Source organism: Typopeltis vanoorti, chromosome 9, assembly GCF_054136105.1.
Source record: "Typopeltis vanoorti isolate ZY-2024b chromosome 9, IOZ_Tvanoo_1.0, whole genome shotgun sequence".
NCBI classification, from domain to species: Eukaryota; Metazoa; Arthropoda; class Arachnida; order Uropygi; family Thelyphonidae; genus Typopeltis; species Typopeltis vanoorti.
Window position 1 is genome coordinate 85,454,920 of NC_143557.1, and position 23,813 is coordinate 85,478,732.

At 33.8% G+C, this 23,813-nt stretch overlaps 1 protein-coding gene across 7 annotated transcripts in view; it reads right to left on the reverse strand.

Moving 5' to 3' along the window:
• The window catches only part of LOC150103218 (solute carrier family 35 member H1), a 261,818-nt gene that overhangs the window by 62,918 nt on the left and 175,087 nt on the right, over positions 1 to 23,813 (reverse strand). For all 7 annotated transcript variants that reach the window (XR_016548789.1, XR_016548790.1, XM_090397758.1 and 4 more), the window contains exons 7-8: positions 22,187 to 22,270; positions 9,405 to 9,580 (exon numbers count right to left, since the gene is read on the reverse strand). Coding sequence is in view for 5 of the 7 variants with exons in the window: in XM_090397758.1 (XP_090253884.1) it covers positions 9,405 to 9,580; positions 22,187 to 22,270 (260 nt within the window). In the remaining 2 variants the exon portion in view is untranslated. The remainder of the gene's footprint in view (positions 1 to 9,404; positions 9,581 to 22,186; positions 22,271 to 23,813) is intronic.

The window sequence follows — 23,813 nt, forward strand, 5'->3', positions numbered from 1 at the left end:
ATCATAGCTTCGAGGGAGCAATCTGGCTTTATTATGTCTATCACTGATTTATTGGTTTGCTTTGCAGTCCATGATATTCTTAGTAAGCATCTGCAAACCCATAATTCAAATACATCTATCTATCTTCCTTCTTTCACTCTTTCTCAGGGTCCAACTTTCACATCCATACAGTACCACAGGGAAGAATACATACCATTGCTTTCACGATTCTGATTTTTGTTGCAAGGTTAATATCTTTATCTTTAAAGACCTTGCTTAAATTTGTCATTGCTTTCTTTCTGAGTAATAATCTTCTAACTTCTTCAGTACAAAAATCATCTTTATCAATTCGGGGTCCTAGGAGCACAAAATTGTTAACCACTTCCATTTTCTCTCCAATCTACTTCAAAATCATTAATTTTCTATTTATCTATATATAAATCTATATATATCTATATATCTATATATAAATCTATATATATCTATATATCTATATATAAATCTTCTATTTAGCACTTTCTTCTTTAACTTTCATAATAAGTTCCTCCAAATCTTCTTTGCATTCTGATAGCAAGGTGGTATCATCTGCATGCCTCAAATTATTAATATTTTTTTCACCAATTTTAATTCCAACTGGAGTTTCCTCCAGCCCTGCCATTCTTAAAATGAATTTGCTGTACAAGTTAAACAGGTACGGAGATAAAATACATCCTTGCCGCACCCATTTACCTATTGTGAAATACTCAGTTTCTCAAAGCTATTTTAGAACAGTAGCTTCTTGTTCATAATAAAGATTCCTCAGAAGGATAATGAAATGCTCTGGGACTCCAATTGTTCTTAACACATTCCACAATTTCACATGATCTACAGAGTCAAAAGCCTTGCTATAGTCAAGGAAACAAAGGTAGACATTCTTGTGATATTCCTGTGCTCTTTCTATTATCCATCTCAGATTGGCGATTTGATCTCTTTTTCATCTGGTATTTCTCTCTTCATGAATGGTTCCAGTCTTTTCTGAATGATCTTAAGTAAGACTTTACTTGCATGAGAAATCAGTGCTATAGTTCTGTAATTTTCACACTCTCTTGCATCGCCTTTCTTCAATAAAGGTATATAAACTGATTTTTCCTATTCCCCTAGGCCATGTAGTTGTGATCCAAATTCACTGACAGAGCTGTTAAAATTTTAACTGCCTCTTCTCCCAGGGCTTTGAGCAGCTTAATAGGTATTCCATCTCCTCCTGGTGACTTCTTACTGGATAGTTATTGCAGTGCCCACCTCACTTCACTCTCCAGTGGTACTGGCTCCTGTGTATAATCCTGCTCTTCAAATTTCTCAGTAATTTTGGAGTCCTTTCTGTAAAGGGCTTCTGTATACTCTTTCCATCTTTCTTTGATGTCTGCAGCTTCTGTAAGATATCCTTTGTGTTTACTTTTCAATATTGTCACCTTGGCACTAAACTTCCCTGTTAGTTCTCTGATCTTTTTTGAAAAGATCTCTTGTTTTTCCTTTCTTGTTTTGGTCTTCTATTTGTTGGCATTCCTGGTTAAAGTATTTTTCCTTGTCTCTTCTGGCTTGTTGTTGAAACTCTGCATTCAAATGCCATACTTCCTGCAAATTTCCTGTGGCCTTCATTTTCCTCCTTTCCTGAGCAGTTTTGATGGCATCTTCTGACAGCCATTTGGACTTCTTCTTCTTACAAACTGTTGGAATATTTTTCTTTGCTTCTGTTTTAATTATATCTTTAATCTCTTCCCATAGTTCATCTGGTTCTCTTTCATACAAATTGAGTGTGTTGAATCTGTTCTGTATGCTAATATTGTATTCAGCTGGTATGTTTCCAAGATCATATCTGATCGACATTTGTGTTGTTTTTCAGTTTCATTTCCGTAATTTCACATGTATCGAAGCCACTAATAACTCATGGTCTGTTCCACAGTCTGCACCTGGAAAAGTCTTGACAGACTGAATTGCACTTCTCCATCTTCTTTGTTCAAGTATATAGTAAATTTGATTTCTGTATTGTCCTACAAAAATATCCTACAATTATTTCACACACATTTGATGTCCGTAGACGCCGTATGGTCACTGCCATACCTCACATGGTTTTTGGCAATAATGTCTTCTGCTAGAATAAGTGGTAGGGTCACAGATTCCCTTTCCACACAAAGTTTGTAGGACAATCACAAACATCCATGCTCACGGCAGGATTCAAACCCGCAGCCTCTTGGCTGGAGAGTGGGCACGTTAACCACTCGGCCAACTAGGCCGGCCCTACAATTATTTTTGAAGTGGTAATTTCTATATTACCACTTGGAAAATAATTGTAGGATATTTTTTATAACATATGTAGTATACTTTTTTTACTATCTATTATTATCACTTGTATTGTTCTAAATACTTGCTGAATCTATTGTACTGTGTATTATATTTTCATTTGCACTACTTATTCAGTGTTAATAAAATTTCAATTTCAATTTTTCAAAAGCTATGACATGCAGATGACCTTCAAGTCACACCAAAAATCTTGCTTGTCAGACTCCATTCTCAGATACTGGCATTATGGTCAGTTTTGATATAACCTCCCTATTCATTAATGTGACAATAAAAGAAACCACAGAACTTATTCAGAAACCCCCTCCCCCAACACACACACACACACACACACACACACACACACACACACACACACACACACACACACACACACACACAACATTCACCCTTATACGCTTGCACCATGCACTCCAGCTATTTATTGGCAGGGAAAAACCTACAAACAGATTGAGGGGACAGCAGTGGCTTCTCCTCTTCACTGCCCATCTTTTTATAGAACATTCTGAAAATACAGCCCTAAACTCTGCCCCTCACAAATCCACAATATGGTATATGCACTACTGATGACGTTTTCTCCATTTGATCACATCTTGGATATGTTGGAAACATTTTCAGTACAATTCAACAGTTGACACTTAAAGACCCATTTGATAATTGAAAAGGAAGACAATAACTGTCTGTCCATCCTTGTCATCCAAATATCCAAAAGATTCTTTTCTGTCTACAGAAAATCTACCCACACTGGAGGGTACATACTATCTGTCACATCCTCCCTCCCCCAAGCAGTATCGTGTTATCAAAGCCTTAGAAAATAAAGTGAAAATCATCTGCTAGCACCTTGTTAGCCTCTCCCATGAAATCAATCACATCTGAGTCACTTTTGGGTCAGATGTGATTGATTACCCCCAAATTAATTCCTTCAAAATCTAGAACACAAAAAATTATTGCTGTTCCCTGCATATGGGACACCTTGGAAAAATTTCACATTCTTAAAAGGTATGATATGCAGACTTTCTTCAAACCATACCAAAAAATTAGCTACCCTTCTCAGCTCACCTAAAAATGTTCTCATTAATCTAGACATTCTGGGATTTACAGTCTCCATTGCTTGTGCAAACTATGTTACTTTGGGAAAACAGCAGATCATGCCATGAATACAGATTCATTCAGTGTGTGTGTGTGGGGGGGGAGACTTCTTTTATGTAGAAGCAGATATAATAATCAGGTATTTTTAGAATCTGCCACAGAATTACATTCTCCCTCAACAAATCAACACAGACTGAGTGTGAAACTCAGTCTGTGTTTGACTTTATAATGGTGTGCTTAGTATATTTCTTAGTGAACATGAGGATTCCTTGGTGATGCAAAATACTGTCTTAACAATCATCATCATTAGCAGCAAGTTGACGATGCATAGCCTCAGTGGGTGTACAGGATGTTATTAGTGAGAGTACTAGACAAAAAAATTACATCAATGCCAACAATCTGATTGACAATTTTGCTCCAAATTAATCTGTTATCCATTAAGACTAACATTTGCAGATCTTATATTTCTATCTTTTTACTGTATCAATCCACCTATATCTTGGTCTTCCTCTGGGTCATTTTCCTGCAGACATGGCAAAGAATCTTTCCTCTCCCATTCTGTTTAAATGACCATACCATTTAAGATCAGCTCTGCTTACACATTCCTGAATGTTAACAATGTCAAGTTCTTTCCTAATATACTAATTTTTAATGCAATACTACCAATTGACCATCTGTTCACTTCACTAATCTTTATGAAAATTCTCATATGTGGTCTCCAGTATTTGATCAAGTGTTTTGTTTCTAACCCAGCTCTCAGATTCTCAAGTCATTAAAATGACTTTGAACACTATCCTGTAATGTAATGTACAGCTAATTTAGAGTTTTGACTAATTTCTTTTATATTCCATATAAATTTATTCAGCTGATTCCTAACATACCAGCTTTACTAATTTTGTTGTCTATTTCCACTAAAAAATGTACCTAAATAGCTGAAATGTTTTGCTTGATCTATGAGTTCATCATTCAGGATACAGTTCATATTTGCAATGTTTCTGCCTATTTTCATTGTCTTTGCATTGCTGATTTTCATACCAAATTTATTACAACAGTTATTCAGTTTAGTCAGGAATCTTACAGACATACTCAATTTACTTAAAAGTATAAGATCATCTGCATTAATCTCAGTTCTTTAAACTGAGATTAATACCTGGAATTTGACATCAGGTTTAATACCACTTTCCTTAACAATGCGATCCATATAATGATGAATAACAGAGGGGATAATGTGCACCCTTGTCACACCTGATTTAACATCAAACCATCTTCCTGAATTCTAACTGCTGACATACAGCTCAAATAGAGACTTTGTATTGCTTGCTATAATGTCCCATTTACACCATATAACTAACATTTTGAAGAGCATTTCAGATCAACAAAACTTTAATACAAATCCTTGTTATATTCTCAACTATTTGTCTTCAAGTGAAAATCTGATCCTCATAACCTCTTTGCCCTGAATCCAGATTTTTCTTCATTAACCAAGCTTCCCTTCCACAACTGTTCTTAGCTGTTTCTCAAGCATGCTTGTAAAAATCTTACCAGGAACACTTATTAAGGAAATACCTCTGCAATTTTCACATTCAGTTTTATTTCCCTTTTTTAGAAATGGGTACTATGAGAGCTCTACTCCAATCATCTATAATTCGTCCCTCTGTCCAGGCCTTCTGAATTATATTTCAGTGTAACAGTGCAAGAATTTTATACCTCCATACGTGAGCTTTTTTGGTTGGATATCATCTACTCCCACTGCCTTTCCACATTTCAGGCTTTTGATGGTTTTTTTCTACTTCAAGTATGGATATGAATTCCTGATTGCATGCTTGTTAATTTTACTACTGTGCTATCACTAATTGTTTCATTTAGCAATTTTTCAAAATAATTACTCCATACATCAAAGCTCTCTTTTTCACCAGTTTTCATGTCACACCTTTATCATCTCTAAAACCTTTTACAGCATTCTTTCCTCCATTTCAGAGCTTTTTCAACAGCCTCCAGAATATTTTGCCACATTCTTGATATTTGTTTTCTATGTTCTTACCAAAGTCTTCCCACGACTTTTGTTTAGCTAGTTTTACAGTCTTTAGCTTTCTTACATTTGTCTCTGTATTCTGTAACAGCACAAGCTGACTTACTTGCCAAGAACTTTGGATATGCTTTTTTCTTTTCCTTGACTGCCTCTTTAACTTCTTGAGTCCACCATGGAGTTTGATTTTTCTATCCTTACAGACAACCTCACCACATGCCTCTGTCTGAATCAATCAATGTTTTCTTCAGGGTTTGCCACTGAATCTCCAACATTTGGAGATTCAGTGGCAAATTCTTGTTTTCAAACTCTTTCATTTTTCTTGAATGATGTTTGTTTATTCAAGTCTACAGTTTACTTCTGAAATAATAATCTAATAATCTAATTAGCTAAATAAATTTAGTTGGTTATTATCTGACGTGTTTCCTCCATTAAACATCAACATGGGTTATAATCAACAACTATCTATCCATACTGGTCAAATTTTAGTCACAACATGAATGCTCCAGCTTCTTCAGCAAATTCCATTTCCTGTTCTGCACCTGACTGAGATGACAAGGGGGTTTGTTAGGGTAAAGGTTCAAGACCTTAGTGCTGTTGTAACTGCAGCACTTAAGTCTGTCCCCCCCCCTTCCTCCTCCACATGCAGTACGATGCACCCAATCCAAGCAACTACCACCTTGGTGATCCCCATGCACACTGATAACTGCTTGAATGTATCACTCCTGGACCAGGAAAAGGTTGGCTGATGTGTTAAAAAAGATAGCAGAAACCTTTCAATCACAATCTACATTCCTCTTCCAAGATTGTGATATCAAAAATCCTCCCCTTCCATTTCTGTATCCAATTCATTAAATTTCTATAGTCTGCCTCCAGAAAAATTTACAATAATCAAACATCCATATATAAACACACACAGTTGCTATGGTCTTAATTATATCAGTATATAAATGACACTGCATATTGTAAACTAAAGTGAGCTTCTAAAATGCAGGATTTTTGACAGGCAGAAAATATCAATGTTTGGCTAAATTTACCAAAATTTGTATTCTGTGACTGATTTTCATTTATGGGGCATAAAAAAACATGAATTTCTAGGGGAAACAGCCTATCACATCCATATGAGATGAGCTAACTTTCAACAGGGAGATGACTGAGTTATGGAGACTCTCACATTAAGCGATGCTTTAATAAAAGGAAATGTGTGTGTGTGGAATATAATATTGATTTGATGATTAATTCTCAGCTAATTTTCTGATTCCTTAGGGCAGTGTTTCTCAAAGTGTGGTACGCGTACCCCCCGGGGGTACATGGAAGGTCATTATGGGGTACATAGCAATTTTCGGCTATGCATAATTAAAGGAGTCATTATATTTTTCAACAAACAGTTCAATTAGAGACAACCAGGATAAAACGGCACTAACTAATGAATCACATCCCCTCTTCAACAGAAAATTATTTATAGACAAGCAAAACCATATGTTGCCAGTGGAACATATGGTTTTGCTTGATACCACCCCCGTCATTAACATGTTAAAACTAAGAAATATATAATGAATGTGTTTCGGATATTATGGAATTCGGTTGAAGGGAATTAGCATTTCAACTAAACTGTTGAAATGCTAATTTGTCTTTGGTTCGCGTGATCTTTTGTTAATACCGCACCAATCATATGCAGTTCTTCGCTGCTCTACGTATCTCAAGTCTTGTAAATTACTGACAATTTTTGCTTGAAATAATGGGAAAGACGACACTATTTGGGAAGATGACTTTGATGATGCAGACAAAGAAACTGTTCTCGATGCCAAAAGTAGTGATAGCGAGTAGGAGCTTCTTGGTAAGTCGCACCATTTTCAGCTTTTTTCTGAAAACTTTATATTCCGAAAATTCCCACACGTATCTCACAACGATTTTTTAGCTTTAATTTTGGGAAAAAAGTTAGAGTCGTATTCGAGTAAATACAGTATTTTTTTTAGCTTTCAAATTCTTACATATGGATCATTGGTTCAAGATTGGATTTATAAAACCCCCAAAAGAGAGCAATATAGCAAATAAAAGTAGCTGTAAGCAACAAGAAAACGTTGATATTGCATCTGGATCAAATGAAATTGATAAGAGTGTGTCGTCTGACATCTCTAGAGAACCAAAATTTAAAAATAAATCATATTTTTTGTTTACATGAACATATAAATTCAAATAAAATAAATAGATATTCAATTTTAATTAATATTTTAAATAAATTTAATTTTAATTAATTTTTTAATTAATTAATTAGGGGTACTTGGTAATAATGAAAATTTAAGAAGGGGTATGAGGATATCTGAAGTTTGAGAAACACTGCCTTAGGGAATCAAAACCACAATCTCCTCCTTCCACATGCGGTAAAGAAAACTAATTATTATTATTATTACATGACACCTCCAGGGAGTCCGAAGACTCACTGAGGGAGGGCACCCACTCTACAACTCTATCTCCACCACTTAATCCGCCAACTACAATCAACTGCAACGACCATCATCTACACCAATGCCACCTACTGCCTACCACCACCACTAGTATTTTCACAATCACAAACAACCATGCCCACAGTGGGATGCAAGCCCACAGCCTTTTGGCTGGAGAGCGGATATGCTGAGGACTCGGCCAACAATTAGGAATCCTTATTATACAACTTAGAATTAATGCACAAAAACAAATCAGAGAGCTTACCTCTGCCACCACATGAACGCATAAATGTGTGTGTTGTGCTAATTTTTTTTTCTTCTCTTTTATAATCCACTTTCATTATAGTAAAAACTATTATAAGAAATGCACTACAACAAACTATAGAAAAAGTTCCATCAAAATCACCATGGACATAATGCTATTTTAAAGGAAATTTACTCTAGTAAACTGTCCATTATAACAATTCATATAGTCCTTCATGAGCTTGCTATAGTCAGAGTCAGCTGTTAATATACTTGTTGATTTGGGGATATAATAACTGAACATTTTTCATAATGACTTCAGTCACAGCAGAGCTAGCTCCTCAACATCACTAAAATCTGACATATATTTGACATAAAATTTCAAATCAGGAATAAAAAAGCATTTGCTTCTTATAGAGAAATTAATGCAGCATACACAAAATTTCACACTGTTTGAAACTTCAGTTTGCTTTTTCCTCTCCTGAGTTTCTGAAACATATCAAATTTCATTTAAAAAGGCCACTTTTAACTTTGAAGGTACTATTGCAACTGGTACTGGAAAATTAATTACACTGCCTAACAATTTTGTTTTGTTATATGTAACTATGTTTTTATACACCTACATACCCTGAATTACAATCAGCAGTAGAAAAAGATTTGCAGAAACTTAAATTCTTATATCCAGTTTTGGAATGAGACTCAAATCCAGAGCATCAATAAATAAGTCTCTAAATTTAATTTGCACAGCTTTCATGATACTGTGTAATGATTAGTTATGATAAGAAATAATTAGATATGAGTTACAGATTCCCACAATGCACAATAAATACAGCAGAATCAATAAGGATAAAAAAACTGTGTGTCTTTATAGCACATAATAGAATGTTCAATGAAATCACACGGCACTATTATAACATACTTGATACTGAGTTATACTGTTCTTGGATAACTAAACAGGAGAGCAAATTCCTGACTATGCAATAGTATATAGAACAATAACAACATAAAAAATAATTCTATTTAGAGAAACCACATACAGATTTATAGTGTATTATAAAAAACTAATGTAACATAAATAAAGAAAAAAACATAGTAGCATATTCTGAAAAACAAAAAAGAAATTAGTGGGAGTTTATGAAAGTGGGTAAATTATAAATCATATAAAACTTCAAAGGATTCTTCCCTTTTCAAAAAATGTTTCAACACATTTGTATTAAGAAAAATGGTACCACTCATTTTAAAACATCTTACACACACACACACGAGACATCTATAAAAGAAATAATCACCTTAATTATTCCAGCTATGGACAAAGTGAGGCTGGATGTATAAGTTAATAAAAGGTATTCACTCAGTTCCATCAAGAAAGCAAGGAAAGCACCTGCTAAAATACGGCTTGAAGTGAGCAAAATTACATCCATTTCTTTATATCTAAAAACCTTTTCACTTGTAGCAATTGGAATACCTAAAAATCAGGAATAAAATTTTTGCAATAAGTTATGCATTATTAACTATACATCATTTGAATTAGTTATTCAACAACTAATCAGAATAATTATGAAACAATTATTCTGGCATAAGTGTGGCAACACTAACATGAAATTATGACAAATAATCCACATGTATAAGTAATATACAATATTATATTACTTGATGCAAAACTGAATGCAGTGTGTAAAGAATAAATCTGGCCTGAATATATAAAGAAAAGTTACAGAACAATGATATAAATGATTACTATACAATTTAGACTATCAGCTAGCTATTACAGACAGTAATAGCTATTATGATGGAATTTTTTTAAAATAAAATCTACCTCATTTGAACCAATAACTGAGTCGTACTGAGAAATGGGCATGCATCAAATGCATTCTAAAAGCAGCTTATTTGAGGACTGCTTACCTGGGGACTTGGGATGTTAGAATGTGATGTGTGGATGAAGCTTATTTGGAGTGTGCACCTTACTGATGTTTGAAATGACTGATTTACAAGGACTGATTCTGCCCTCAAATAATGCATATGAGATGATTAACATAAGATTAGCATGCTGCGGAACTTACTGTGCAATCTCACAGAATACTAATAATATACTGTATAGTATACAGTCATTCAGTATCAGTGAATCCAGAAACCTTCGGTGTAACCCTATCTATATTCAGATATAGATGCGCTAATAATCTTGATTGAAACAAATCACTAAGTAGAAACTGTATTTAGTGATCTGTTTAATCATTATAATAATTTTAAGATCTTTTTTTTTTTTACTCTTTTCTATAGAATCCATCTTATGAACAAACTTCTTTTCCAGAAACTCAAACTGGAATCAATTGTCGATTAATTCTAGGAACTGAATTCAAATTCAATCCTACAATCATTACAAAAGTATTAAAAAAACTAGCATACTGCACTAAGGTTTTATGAAAGAAATTTCATAGTCTGATTTATAGTGCTATAAGTTTTACTATTTTTCCTTAAAAAAAAATTCCTTATTTGTCCAAATTCATTCTGCTAGTTTAGCAGAAATTAAAATTGCCATCAGCTGGCATGCAAATTTTGCATACTAGATCTCCATGCAACTAATTAAAGTATACACCATAGGATTAAATGCATGACTATTGATCCATTTGAAGGTACCAGCCTAGCAGAATATTCCAACACTGCTACTGTTTCAGAAATGCTCAAGTCATTATATCTTCATTAGGTTCATGGTAGAATTACGTAATAAAATTTAATAGTCACATTAAATTTTTAAATATTTGTCATTTTAATGCTTCATTTTGTTTTATCATCAAATTCCTGATATGTACCCCCTCAAGAGGGTGTACAGGATATGTTCATCCAGTAAGAATGCGTGCTGGATTCCTCTAGAAATTGCTCATTTTATAAAATAAGTAAAGGAATAGAGCTCACTTTATGATAAGTTTTTTTTTTTTAAACTTCAATCAGATGCAATTAAAAGGGTTGAATTGATTTATAAATTATCTAAGTAACTTATGTGAGAGATAAATAACAAGCACTGAAACTTTAAATAAAGGAATAATAAACCCTAAATTTATAACTTAAATAAAAAGTAAAAATTTAAAAACATGAAGTGTTTATTGCTCGAGACAGAATAGATCTCCTAGGCAAACAGTCTGAGAAGAAATAAGGAGTCACTGTCAGTTATAATGTGCTCAGACTGTTCATCAGGTGGTATTAAAGATTTAAAATTTCTCCTTCTGCTGTTTAACAAATCTACATTATTATGAAATTACAAGGATAAATCAATCTGTAAATTAACTATGCTTCTATTAGCATATAGATATGGAGCACACACTATTGAGAAAAGTGGTATTAAACATAGTTCTTTACAGCGTAAGTGACATTATCCTCTTACATAAATTTGCAAATCTAAGTTTTAAAAAAAAAAAAAAAAAAAATTGCTGTAACAAATCTAGTATGAAATCAGCAGTGAAAGACTGAAATCTAGGAAGAAAAATAGAAAATCTTATAGAACAAATTATGCATTTAGTATTTAAGTATAATTTTTAGTGGGGGTTTAGCCTGTTAAATATGGAAATAGATAATAAAATAACTAAGGCTAGTATGGGAGAAAGCCAGTTGAATAAATCTGTATGGGCAAAGCCAGAGATTAAGAGATTAGCCAAAATCCCTGCTAGCTGAAACCACTTTTAAATCATGGATCTCAAACTTCAGTTAAAAATAAAACAATTGATCAAAGGAAGAAGAATGCTGGTACGATACTTTGGAAATTTTTTAAGTAAACAAATAGCATTAATGGCATAATCATCGGATTTAAAATGAGGATAACAGAACCTAACATTATTAATATTCAAGAAAATGTAAAACCAGAGCCAATCTGGTTGGTGATGATATGATCTAATATAGAAGGTTCAAGCTAAGCAAAATAAGTATTGTCAGTGCAAAAGTGGCAAGAAAAAATATTCAGAGGAAGGAGTGCTGCTTTGGAAGATGGAAACGCGACAGGTGATCAGATCATCAAAAATAAATCCTCTGTACCTTTGAATTCCCCAAAATGGGTAGGAAACACTCTCTAGTGCTAATTTTTTTTTGAAACTGATTGGTAGCTGGTCTCCACCTTCATCAGCACACCAACAGATTGGTGCTATCTCTAGGTAGCAATGCATAAAAAAAGCTCAGAGGCATATGGGAGACAGCTGGTACGAGCCCGTTCTTAATCTTAACTGGATTATTATGTGACATGTGAGTGAGTTCTATGGTCAATTTTTCTGGGTTGCTGGGTTAAAAATCCAGGTTTTCAGGATGAACTATACTTCTTATGCCAAATACAGACTAACCCAGAAATGTGATTAAAAAAAAAAAAAGAAACTAGAAAAAAAAAGTTCCTCCAGTCAGTGTCTAAGGAATTCCTTTTCTTCTTCAAATCACTGATCTAACAAATAATAGACTAATTTGGAAGAAAGTTGTTGATTGGAAAGTACTAATGAAATCTATGATAATTGATGAAGGTTTTGTGAATCTAGATTCACACAACTCCTTCACTTTATCAACTGTTGTTTTTATTTTGTCTCATATGTTAAATAAAATAAACAAATATACTATATTGACACAAACTATAGTGGGAAATGCAATAAACTGATGATGATGATGTGCATAGTATGTTTCAAGTTATTAATTGGATGGTGACATGCAACATATAGTCTCTCCCGGCCAAGTCAATCTCCTGCCTCACTGTATTGTGGCCTGTTTCAACAAATAAGGCTCTGGTGATCCTGCAAGTATCACTGTCATAAATATATATTTTCCTACTTGAAGGAAATGCCAACTAGACCACTAAAGTGGTAGATTGCTCATCACCTGGCAGAACCACTACTACCTTGTTTATTGGAAGTCTGAAATGGCTGTTGCCACGTCTGGTTCCCAAAGCAAAGTTTCTGGTTTCTTCCTCACCTATAATGTGAGTGACAGCTTAATAGATATATCACTATAAAAACCTCTACCCCCCCCCCTCCTTTTTTGAGAGTACAGCTGTAAAATGCTTCTGCAGGCCATCTACTAGATTCTGTATATAGGACTGAACCCAAAGTAAATCACAGCAGCATCATTTAATCAAGAACCTTCTTAATGTTCATTACAATTAAAAAATGTTCATGCAATGGACCAGATACTGAGCTATGGATGTTCTCTAGGAGGATGCCCATGGGTCTTTTATTATCACTATATATGGTATGAAGGTCAGCATTAAAGAGACAAAGATAATGAAAATAGGTAGAATTGTTGAAAATGTCAACTGTGTTGTGAAAAGAGAACCTGTGGAACAAGTAAAACATTTCAGCTACTTAGGCACAATTTTTACTGAAGATGGTAAATTAAATATGGAAATAGGCAGCAGAATCAACAAAAGCTGGTATGGTAGGCAGTCAATTGAATAAATTCATATAGAGAAATCAGTCAGAACACTAAATTAGCTGTGTTCAAACCAGTTTTAACTTATGGATCTGAGAGCCGAGTCAGAAGCAAATCACTTGACCAAAGACTAGAAACTGCAGATATGAGAGTCCTGAGAAAGATTAGAGGCGTGAACAGTGGCATCAATGGCAATATCATATTAAAAATGAGGATATTAGGAAAGAACTTGACATTGTCAGCATCCAGGAATGTGTTAGCAGAGCTAATCTCAGATGGTATGGTCACTTTAACAAATGGGCGAGGAAAGATTAGCAAAACAAGTGTTCTCTGCAGGTTTGCAGGAAAACGACCCAGAGGAAGACAAGATATAGGTGGATTGATATGGTACAAAGTGCCTTAGACGATAGAAATATAAGATCTGATAATGTTGGAGTCTTGACAAGTAACAGACTGAATTGGAGGAAAATTGTAGATAGGAAGTTAGTAATGATGTAAATTTTTCATGTAGTACTATCATATCCTGTATACTCCTTGAGGACACATGTCAGGAATTTGATGATGTTGATGTCTCTACTCTAACTCCTTAATACTAATCAACCATGCAAATTACCATAAAGAATTTCACCAGTAGTGGATAAAAAAAAATAAAATAAAAAAGGTAGTGTGGATGAAAAACAATATAAAAACATCCCCAAAATTAACCATCAAAAACTTACAACAAAAGCTAATTATAAAAACAGAATTTGAACAGTTTTTTCTTCCTTGGTATCTTATTATGTAAATTATAACAGACAGAAATTATATCCAATTGTTAGCAAACAGTGTGCACATAATGTATCTTCACAACTAGGCTACTTGTATATAGAGACTGCCAACTTCATGCCCTTTTGCATGTGTATATTGCTAACATTATGAGAAGAGTCACAAACTGGATCGGTTAAAACCTTTACCGAGGTCTCCTCAGTAAGAGTTAAACCCAGCAAGATACTGAGATTAAATCACTGAAGAAGTCATATCAACAATATACTGTGTGTACTATTTTTGATAAAGTAAACATTCTTGGCAACTAAATTCTGGTTGTTCACACCACTTTTTCCTTTAATTTTTTTTTTGCCTTTTCTCAAATTATATAAGGAAATTCCTCTATAATTTTCATGCTGTTTTATTTCCTAGACACCAAAGGGAAAGATAAAATAAAGAAGAATGGGGTGACGATGGAGAAATAGTTTTGAAAATGACACTACGTGCAACTAAGCTTAACAGGGAAATGATGTTTATTTTATTTTATTTTATTTTAAATAAACTGATAGACAAGCGAGTCTGTAGCTCAGTAGAAGTGGCATTTTCACTCTACGATGCTTGACTAGAGGAACATTTTCTAAGCCACAGCAAGTGGGTATTATCTCCTGGAAACTCAGGTTTTTTGTCCTGTAAACTCAAGAAAATCAGCCGTCGAACCCACACTATTTTCAGACATTAAAAATATTGTGTTAGGGACCATGAGATGGTGGCACTTGCTAGCCGCCTTCTTCACTGTGTACTGATTAATTAGTGATAGCCTTGGGCCAGCTAAGATTGAACTGCCCACTCAGTCTCCAAAAGTTAGATAGGGCTAAAACTGCCTCGCCTACTCCCTTTATGGGAACAAAAAGACTTCAGCCGGTTTTTTTTGGCATGTAAGCTTTACTCTACTTCAATTGTTTTTCCACTGCACCTGCATTACTTTTCTATTATATATTTCCATATTTAATTGGTTGCCTTTACTTAATCATGTCTAAAATAGGACATTTACCTCAGTTGATTATTTAGACATATGATGGTTTAAACTCATTATTAGGTTTAATGGAATGAATACAACACATATAAATAATTAAACACAAGTTTAATTGATCCTATATTTCATCTCAGTCACTGAAACATCATCAGGGAAACAATATTAAAATTGTAAAAACACACACAAAAATATACAAAACAATGAATGGAAAAAATTAGAATTGAAAGCCTAAAGTCCTATTAGGGATGCCATCTATGAATGCTCTTAGGTGGGAGGCCTAAGAATTCAAGTTTTCCAAATCTTGGGAAGTTTAACACAACCATATTTATTGAGATTTAGTTGGTTTTTGTTTGAAGTCTTTCAAATTTGCACTTGTTGTGGTGAATCACAATATATATTTATATTTTCCCCATTTGATTCTGTGCAAGGTATCCAAAGGCATGATCAGTTAGATGACTGATCATACTTATGGTGGCAGATGTATTTCTAATGTTCTAGGTGGATGTTAATAGATCCAGTTTGACTATAATATGATAAGTTGCAAGAATAAGAAATTTTGTAAACATCTGGAACAGAGAGAGAGAGAGGAGGTAGAGGATCCTTGGGAGAATGGATGAGGGAGCAGCCAGTTTCAGATGAAGTTTGAATGCAGGGCAGAGATTGTACTTTTTTATTTTTTTTAGAATTTTTTAGAATTTTTTCTGAGGTGTCCCAGATATAAGGAACAATGATGGCATTACTATAGTCTGCGTGTTGAGAAGGATATCAGAAACAATTAATTTGTTGATTTTTTTTTTTTTTTTTGTAAGCACTGGACAAAAAGGCCTGGTGAATAAAGGTGTTCAGCAGTAAGTTCAGTTTGGGTAGAAAACAGATTGGAGGCACTGCTGTTGAGAGGGGAATGGTTTGTATGTGTATCATCATTATTATAGGAGAGTTTGTGTATGTATGTATGTATCTACCTGTGTAAGTGGGTTTTCTGTAAACTAAGAAAGAAAGGGTGCCACTGGGAAGACATGCAGTTTAGAGTATCTAGAAAAGGCAAGCTATTATTTTCTTTTTCTATAGTGAACTGCCGAGATGGAGATGTCTAATCTGTCTAAGCCATGTAGCCAAATAGAGAATACCTCATCAATGTAACTATTTGGCCATATGACTCAGACAGATAAGATGCCTTCCTCTCCACAGAAAGGTTTGAGAATAGCAGTCTCAAGAGCATCATCATCAAATTCCTGCCATGTACTCTCAAGGGGTGTACAGGATATGACAGTACTACATGAAAAATTTACATCATTACTAACTTCCTATCTACAATTTTCCTCCAATTCAGTCTGTTACTTGTCAAGATCCCAACATTATCAGATCTTATATTTCTATCGTCTAAGGTACTTTGTACCATATCAATCCACCTATATTTTGGTCTTCCTCTGGGTCGTTTTCCTGCAAACCTGGCAGAGAACACTTGTTTTGCTAATCTTTCCTCTCCCATTCTATTTAAGTGACCATACCACCTGAGATTAGCTCTGCTAATGCATTCCTGGATGCTGACAATGTCAAGTTCTTTCCTAATATCCTCATTTTTAATGATATTGCCATTGATGCCATCTGTTCACGCCTCTAATCTTTCTCAGGACTCTCATATCTGCGGTCTCTAGTCTTTGGTCAAGTGTTTTACTTCTGACCCAGCTCTCAGACCCATAAGTTAAAACTGGTTTGAACACTGTCTTGTATACAGCTAATTTAGTGTTCCGACTAATTTCTCTCTTATTCCATGAATTTATTCAATTGATTTCCCACCATACCAGCTTTGCTGATTTTGTTGTCTATTTCTATATTTAATTTACCATCTTCAGTAAAAATCGTACCTAAGTAGCTGAAATGTTTTACTTGTTCCACAGGTTCTCCATTCACAACACAGTTGACATTTTCAATGATTCTGCCTATTTTCATTGTCTTTGTCTTTTTATTGCTGACCTTCATACCATATCTATTACAACAGCTATTCAATTTAGTCAGAGAATCTTGCAGACTTGTAGTGGATTTATTTAGAAGTATAACATCATCCGCATAAAGCAAAGAGCTGACATTAACATCTCTAATTTTGATATCAGGTTTAATACCACTTTCTTTCATAATGTGATCCATATAGATAATGAATAACAGAGAGGATAATGTATATCCTTGTCTCACACCAGATTTAACATTAAACCATCTTCCTGTACTTCCTTCAATTCTAACTGCTGACTTACAACTCAAATAAAGACTAAGTATTGCTTGATATAATGCCCCATTGACACCATATAACTGCAGCATTTTGAATAGCTTCTCTCTTGGCACCTTGTCATATGCCTTTTCCAAATCGACAAAACTTAAGTACAGATCTTTGTCATATTCCCATGCTTTCTCGACTATTTGTCGTAAAGTGAAGATCTGATCCTGACAGCCTCTATTTGGCCTGAATCCAGCTTGTTCTTCACCAAGCTTTTCTTCCACAATTCTTCTCAACCGTTTCTCAAGTATACTTGCATAGATCTTGCCAGGAACACTCAGTAGGGAAATACCTCTGTAATTCTCACATTCAGTTTTATTTCCCTTTTTATATATGGATACTATGAGAGCTCTTATAGGAGAGTTTGTGTATGTATGTATGTATGTATCTACCTGTGTAAGTGGGTTTTCTGTAAACTAAGAAAGAAAGGGTGCCACTGGGAAGACATGCAGTTTAGAGTATCTAGAAAAGGCAAGCTATTATTTTCTTTTTCTATAGAGCAGCCTCAAGAGCATGTTTTTTAAAATGCTTTATACAATAATTGGGTGGGGGGGGGAGAGTGGATGGGAGCAGTGTTGTGTTGATACAGGAAATGGCCTTTACCAAATCTTAACAGAGTTGTGTTAAACTTCTCAAGATTTGGGAAACTTTTAATTCTTATGCCCCCCCCCTCCACCCAACAGTGCCCATTTAGGCCTTCAGTCTACTTTTTTCCACTTTTTGTTTTGTGCATTTTTGCATGTTTTTAACAATTTTAATATTGTTTCTCTTATGATGTGACTGAGACAAAATATAGGATTGATTAAATTTGTGTTTAATTAATTATATGTGCTATATTAGTTCCATTAAATCTAATAATGAACCTACCTCAGTTCTCTGGAACAGTCTTCCTCATACTATTTACCTCATGGACTTTGACTTAGAGCTGTTCAAAAAAAACTAAACTTTCATTAAACCACATTCAGCATTTCCAATCATATATCACCTACTCCAGCTACTGTTCTATATTTCAGGTATCTGATGGCTTTTCTCCTGATTGCATTCTCTTGGATATTTTTCTACCACTGTTCTATAAATTGTTACCTCATTTAACAAATTTTCTCTAGATAATTACTCCATGCATTCAGAATATTGTGTTCAGTTTTGCATCTTTATGATGACCTTTCATCCTTCCTCCATTTGGAAACTTTCTTAGTAGACCCTAAAACATTAGCATTTACTGAAATTTCTCTCCGTATTTTTTTATTTTATTTTTCAAAAATCTTTCTATGACATTTAGCTATTTTTATAAATGATCTTTCCTGCATTTTTCTCTACATTCTCTAAGAGCATATGATTACTTACTTGCCAGGAACTTTTTTTTATAATTTTATTTATTTCATCTAATTTTTCATGGACAGCTTCTTTAACCACGTCACCGCCAATATGGATAAAATACATCACTCCTCTACACTTCGTATCCATCACATATTTCAATGTATTATCAATGGTATTTAACAATAATCGGTTTATATGCCCCAGAAGACGGAAGAGAACAAGATAATATTGATTTTTATAATCAGCTACAAAACATATATAATAAAATAAATAAAAATGATTACATAATTTTAGCAGGAGACTTAAATGCAAGAATTGGAAACACGAAAATTAATAATAATATAGAAATACACGGAGAACATAATCTAAACAGGAATGGTAAGAAAAATTGATTGACTTTGTAGTTTATAATAACCTAAAAATAATGAATTCCTTCTATAAACATAAAGATATACATAAACATACTTGGGCAGCAAGAGGATGGAAATCAATATTAGATTACTTTATACTAAATGAAAAGACATCAAAATTTTCACTAGATGTTAGAGTTCACAGAGGATATGAAATAAGCAGTGACCACTTCCTTGTTAAAATAAAATTAAGATTACCACTTAAATGGCTACAAGTAACAAGAATAGAAAGAAAATTTGAAACATTTGTTTATAAAACTAGCTATTGAATGACACAAACGTACAATGGCTATATGAACAAAGAATTAACCAATATCTAGATAAAATAAAGCAAAATGAAGAAATAGAAATAGAATGGCTTAATATAAAAACGATACTAAATACAGCAGCAAATGAAAGCTTAGGAAATACCAAAAAATTCAATAAAAGAAAAAACTGAAGATCTGGGATGATACAATGAAAGAAATAATCAAAAAGAAAAAAGAAGCCTATCACAAATGGTTAAGCAGTAAAAGATTAGAAGATGAAATAGAATATAAAAGAATAAGAGCCATAGCTAAAAGAGAAGTCAAAAAAAGACAGAGAATCATGGAACAAATTTGTTTCTAATTTAGAACATGATTTATATAAAATAAGACCAAACGTATATAAAATTTTGAAACACTTATATGCAGATACCAAAGAAAACATAAAATTAAACATTGAATTCAAATTAGAAGAATTTCTAAATTACTACACAGAATTGTGGACAGACAAATATTTTAAAAAACAACCGGCAAACAATTAACAAAAATGAAAAGGAAATAACTAAAGAAGAATTAGAAATCAGCCTGAAAGAAACAACAAACAGAAAATCACCTGGAGAAGGTAAACTAGGTTCGAAACTATATAAATATGCAGGAACTAGATTCAAAGAAAAACTCTTATTTTTAAATAAAATTTATTCAACTGGTATCGCCCCCAATGGAAAAAAACAATTGTGTTTCCTATCTTTAAAAAAGGTAATAGAGATGACCCTAAAAACTATGGAGGTATCAGTATACTAAGTTCCTGTTGCAAAATATATAGCAGAATCTTAAATAGCAAACTAATGAAATATTCCAAAAACTTTATTTTAGAAGTACAGAATGGATTGAGAAAAGGACGATCATGTATAGACCTGGCCTTTTGCCTAAAATTAATAATAGAGAAAAGAAGAGAATACAATTTAGAAACACATATTGCATTTATTGACTTTGAAAAAGCATTTGACAAAGTTAAAAGAAACATTATTTAACATATTAAAAGAAAGACAAATATCAAATAATATCCTAAAAGCTATCACAAGTATATATGAAAATATTCAAATACAAATAAGATTAAATCATGAGCTATCATATACGAGAGAGATAAACCAAGCGGTCCGACAGGGACGTCCCCTCTCAGCAACTCTTTTTAATAGCTACTTAAATGAAATAATAAAAATGTAATAAAAATTTACATCAAGGAATTAAACTTTCTCCTACAGTAAACTTAAACACGCTCCTCTTTGCTGAAGACCAAATAATAATTACAAATTCTGAAGATAACTTACAGAAAGCTATTTTAGATCTAAATGAGATAGCCAAAGATTATGGTATGATAATATCAACAGAAGAATCAAAAACTATGGCCTTTAAAGGACAAGATCCAGCAAGAACTAAAATAGATAGATAACAAGATCTTAGAACAGGTGAATTCATTTAACTACCTAGGATGTATGATCACATATGAAAATGAAAAAGATATAAACCTAAAAATTGCAAAATGTTTAAAAATAACAGGTGTAATTAATTCTATATTTAAACCAAACCTAGTTCAAAAACAAACCAGACTAAAAGTATACAATACATTAGCCCTACCAGTCTTAACGTATGGAAGCGAAATCTGGACAATAAAACAAAAAGACAGACAAAGATTAACAACAGCAGAAATGAAGTTTATGAGAAAAACTGCGAAGTATACCCTATTTGATCACAAAAGAAATGAAGAAATTATATAAGAATTAAACCAAGAACCAGTAATAGAAAAAATTTAAAAAAATAAACATAAATGGATGGAACACGTTCAAAGAATGAAAACAGAAAGATTACCAAAACAAGCTTTAAAGTACAAGCCATTAGGAAAAAGAAAACCAGGACGTCCTCTTAGACGATGACTTCTAAGGCCGGAACAGGCCATGCTAGGCCTAAATCCTTGATATGCATGATGATCAATGGTATTACAATTTTAATATGCACTTTGCATCCATAGTAACTTGGATGTATATATATGTCCTGGCAGGCTGGGTGGTTAACTTCCTGTGTATGGATCTATTTTCTTTCTTTGCAGATAACTTCACATATGTTTTCCTGGCTGAATCAGTCAATGTTCAGCATTTGCTACTTGGTCTCTAAGATTTGGTTCTTGTTTTGAAACTGCACTTTTTTTTTTGGCAGTAATATTTGTATATTTCTTGATTCTTTTCAAAATTTCAATATGCATTTTTCTTTTTGATGAGATATCCTTCTCCCATTTCAAATCTCTAATATACGTGTATATCTTGGCCCAATCTGAAGGCAATCTTGTTATATATATATATATATCATAACAAGATGCTTGTTTTGTTTGTTCTTGCCAAGTGAATTTATGCACATTTTTAATATGGAATATGGTGTTGATAATGACCAGTCGTTATGAGAAATCTAGATGGCAGCTGCCATTATTACTAGCCCTGGCATTTTCTCCATATTTTTGTGAAGTATTTCTGTTTCACTAGTACTTAATGCAAATAATAATTATATACCAAAGTGATCAAAACCAATATAAATTGATCTAAAACAGGAAAAAAGAGTAGTCTTTAGTAACTAATGTATTTGCAATTTGTTCAACTTATTAGAGTTAAATTCTTACCTTCAAATATAACAGCCAATGGTAATAAGCCTAGTATCATCCAAGGCTGCACATGATAAATCATGTCAACTGGATTACTGAGACCTGCAATTAAAAATTGCTATATTTATAAAAAGTAAAATTTTAAACCTTTGATACACTATATAATCAAAAACACCCAGATGTCTACTCATTCCAACTCACTCTGATATGAAAGCATGAATATGGAGGTCCACCCTTAACTGCTATAACAGCTTCGATCTTCTGGTAAGGTGTTCCACTAGATTTTGGAAAGTTGCTGCAACAATTCACTTCCACACTTCCAGAAAAGCATTTAGTGAGGTCAATTACTGATTTCAAGAAATTTGACCTGGCTCACAATCAGCATTCCAATTCATCCCATTGATGTTCAATAGGATTGAAATCAGGGCTCTGTGCAAGCCAGTCAAGTTCTTCAATAATCATCTCATCAAACCATTCCTGCACAGACCTTGCTTTGCAAATGGAGCAATGTTGTATTGATATAGGAAATGGCCTTCACTAAACTATTGCCATAAAGTTGGAATCACGGAATTGTCTAGAATGTCAAAATAGGCCAGAGCATTAAGATTTCACAAGTGAAACTAGGGTCAGGCACAGCCCCCCCCCCTTCCCCTAAAGCATTATGTCTCCTCCATCCAACTTCACAGTTGGCACAACACGTTCAGGCAGGTAGTGTTTTCCTGACATTCACTAAACACTCATTAAGTGTGATTCATCACTCCAGAAAATATGTTTACATGCTCTAGAGTTCAACAGTGGTGAGCTTTATGCCACTCCACTAGATGCTTAGCATTTCCCTTTCTGATATTAAGCTTGTGTGGGATAGAAACCCGTGTTCTTCAGCTCCTGAAAAACAGTTGTGATGCTAGCATTGCTTGCAGAGGAATTTTGGAACTTGGTAATGTGTGTTTCAACTAAGGACAATTTTTTTTTTTTTCTCACCACATGTTTCAACCAGCAGTCCTGCTCTGTGATTTTATGTAGCCTACCAGGTTGTGACTGTGCTGTTGTTGCTCCTAGGCATTTCCACTTAACAGTAACATCACTTACAGTTGATCAAGATAGCTCAGTAGGACAGAACTTTTTCAAACTGAGTTGTTGCAAAAGTGGCATCCTATGATTATTATGGGGGGGACTCTAATTATGGAGATATAGATTGGAAGGAAGCGAGATCACATGGCAGGAAAGAAATCAAATTTATATCCCTACCAAGAGATAATTACTTGGGGGAAGCATGTGATGGAGGAGACTCAGGTAACCATGCAGTCTTCACTTGGGAGATTAAAAAATGAGGAATGAATATTCTGTCAAGAAGGGGTATATGTGGAATTACAAGGCAGGTGATTATGACAAGCTTAGGAGGAAGCTCAAAGCTGTGCCATGGCACTAGCAGGAAAGGATGCTAGTAGTGCATAGAAGATAGTTTAGGGACATTTAGAGGGCAATTATTCAATTGTTTGTTCTCTAAACTATATTAAATTGGTATTAAACAAAGTATATAATTTCTTAGCATCTTTAATTTACAGTATGATAAGAAAGGCAAAATCAGATTATGAGAAGAAACTAGCCAAGCGAGCCAAGGGAAATCCCAAAGTGTTCTTTCACT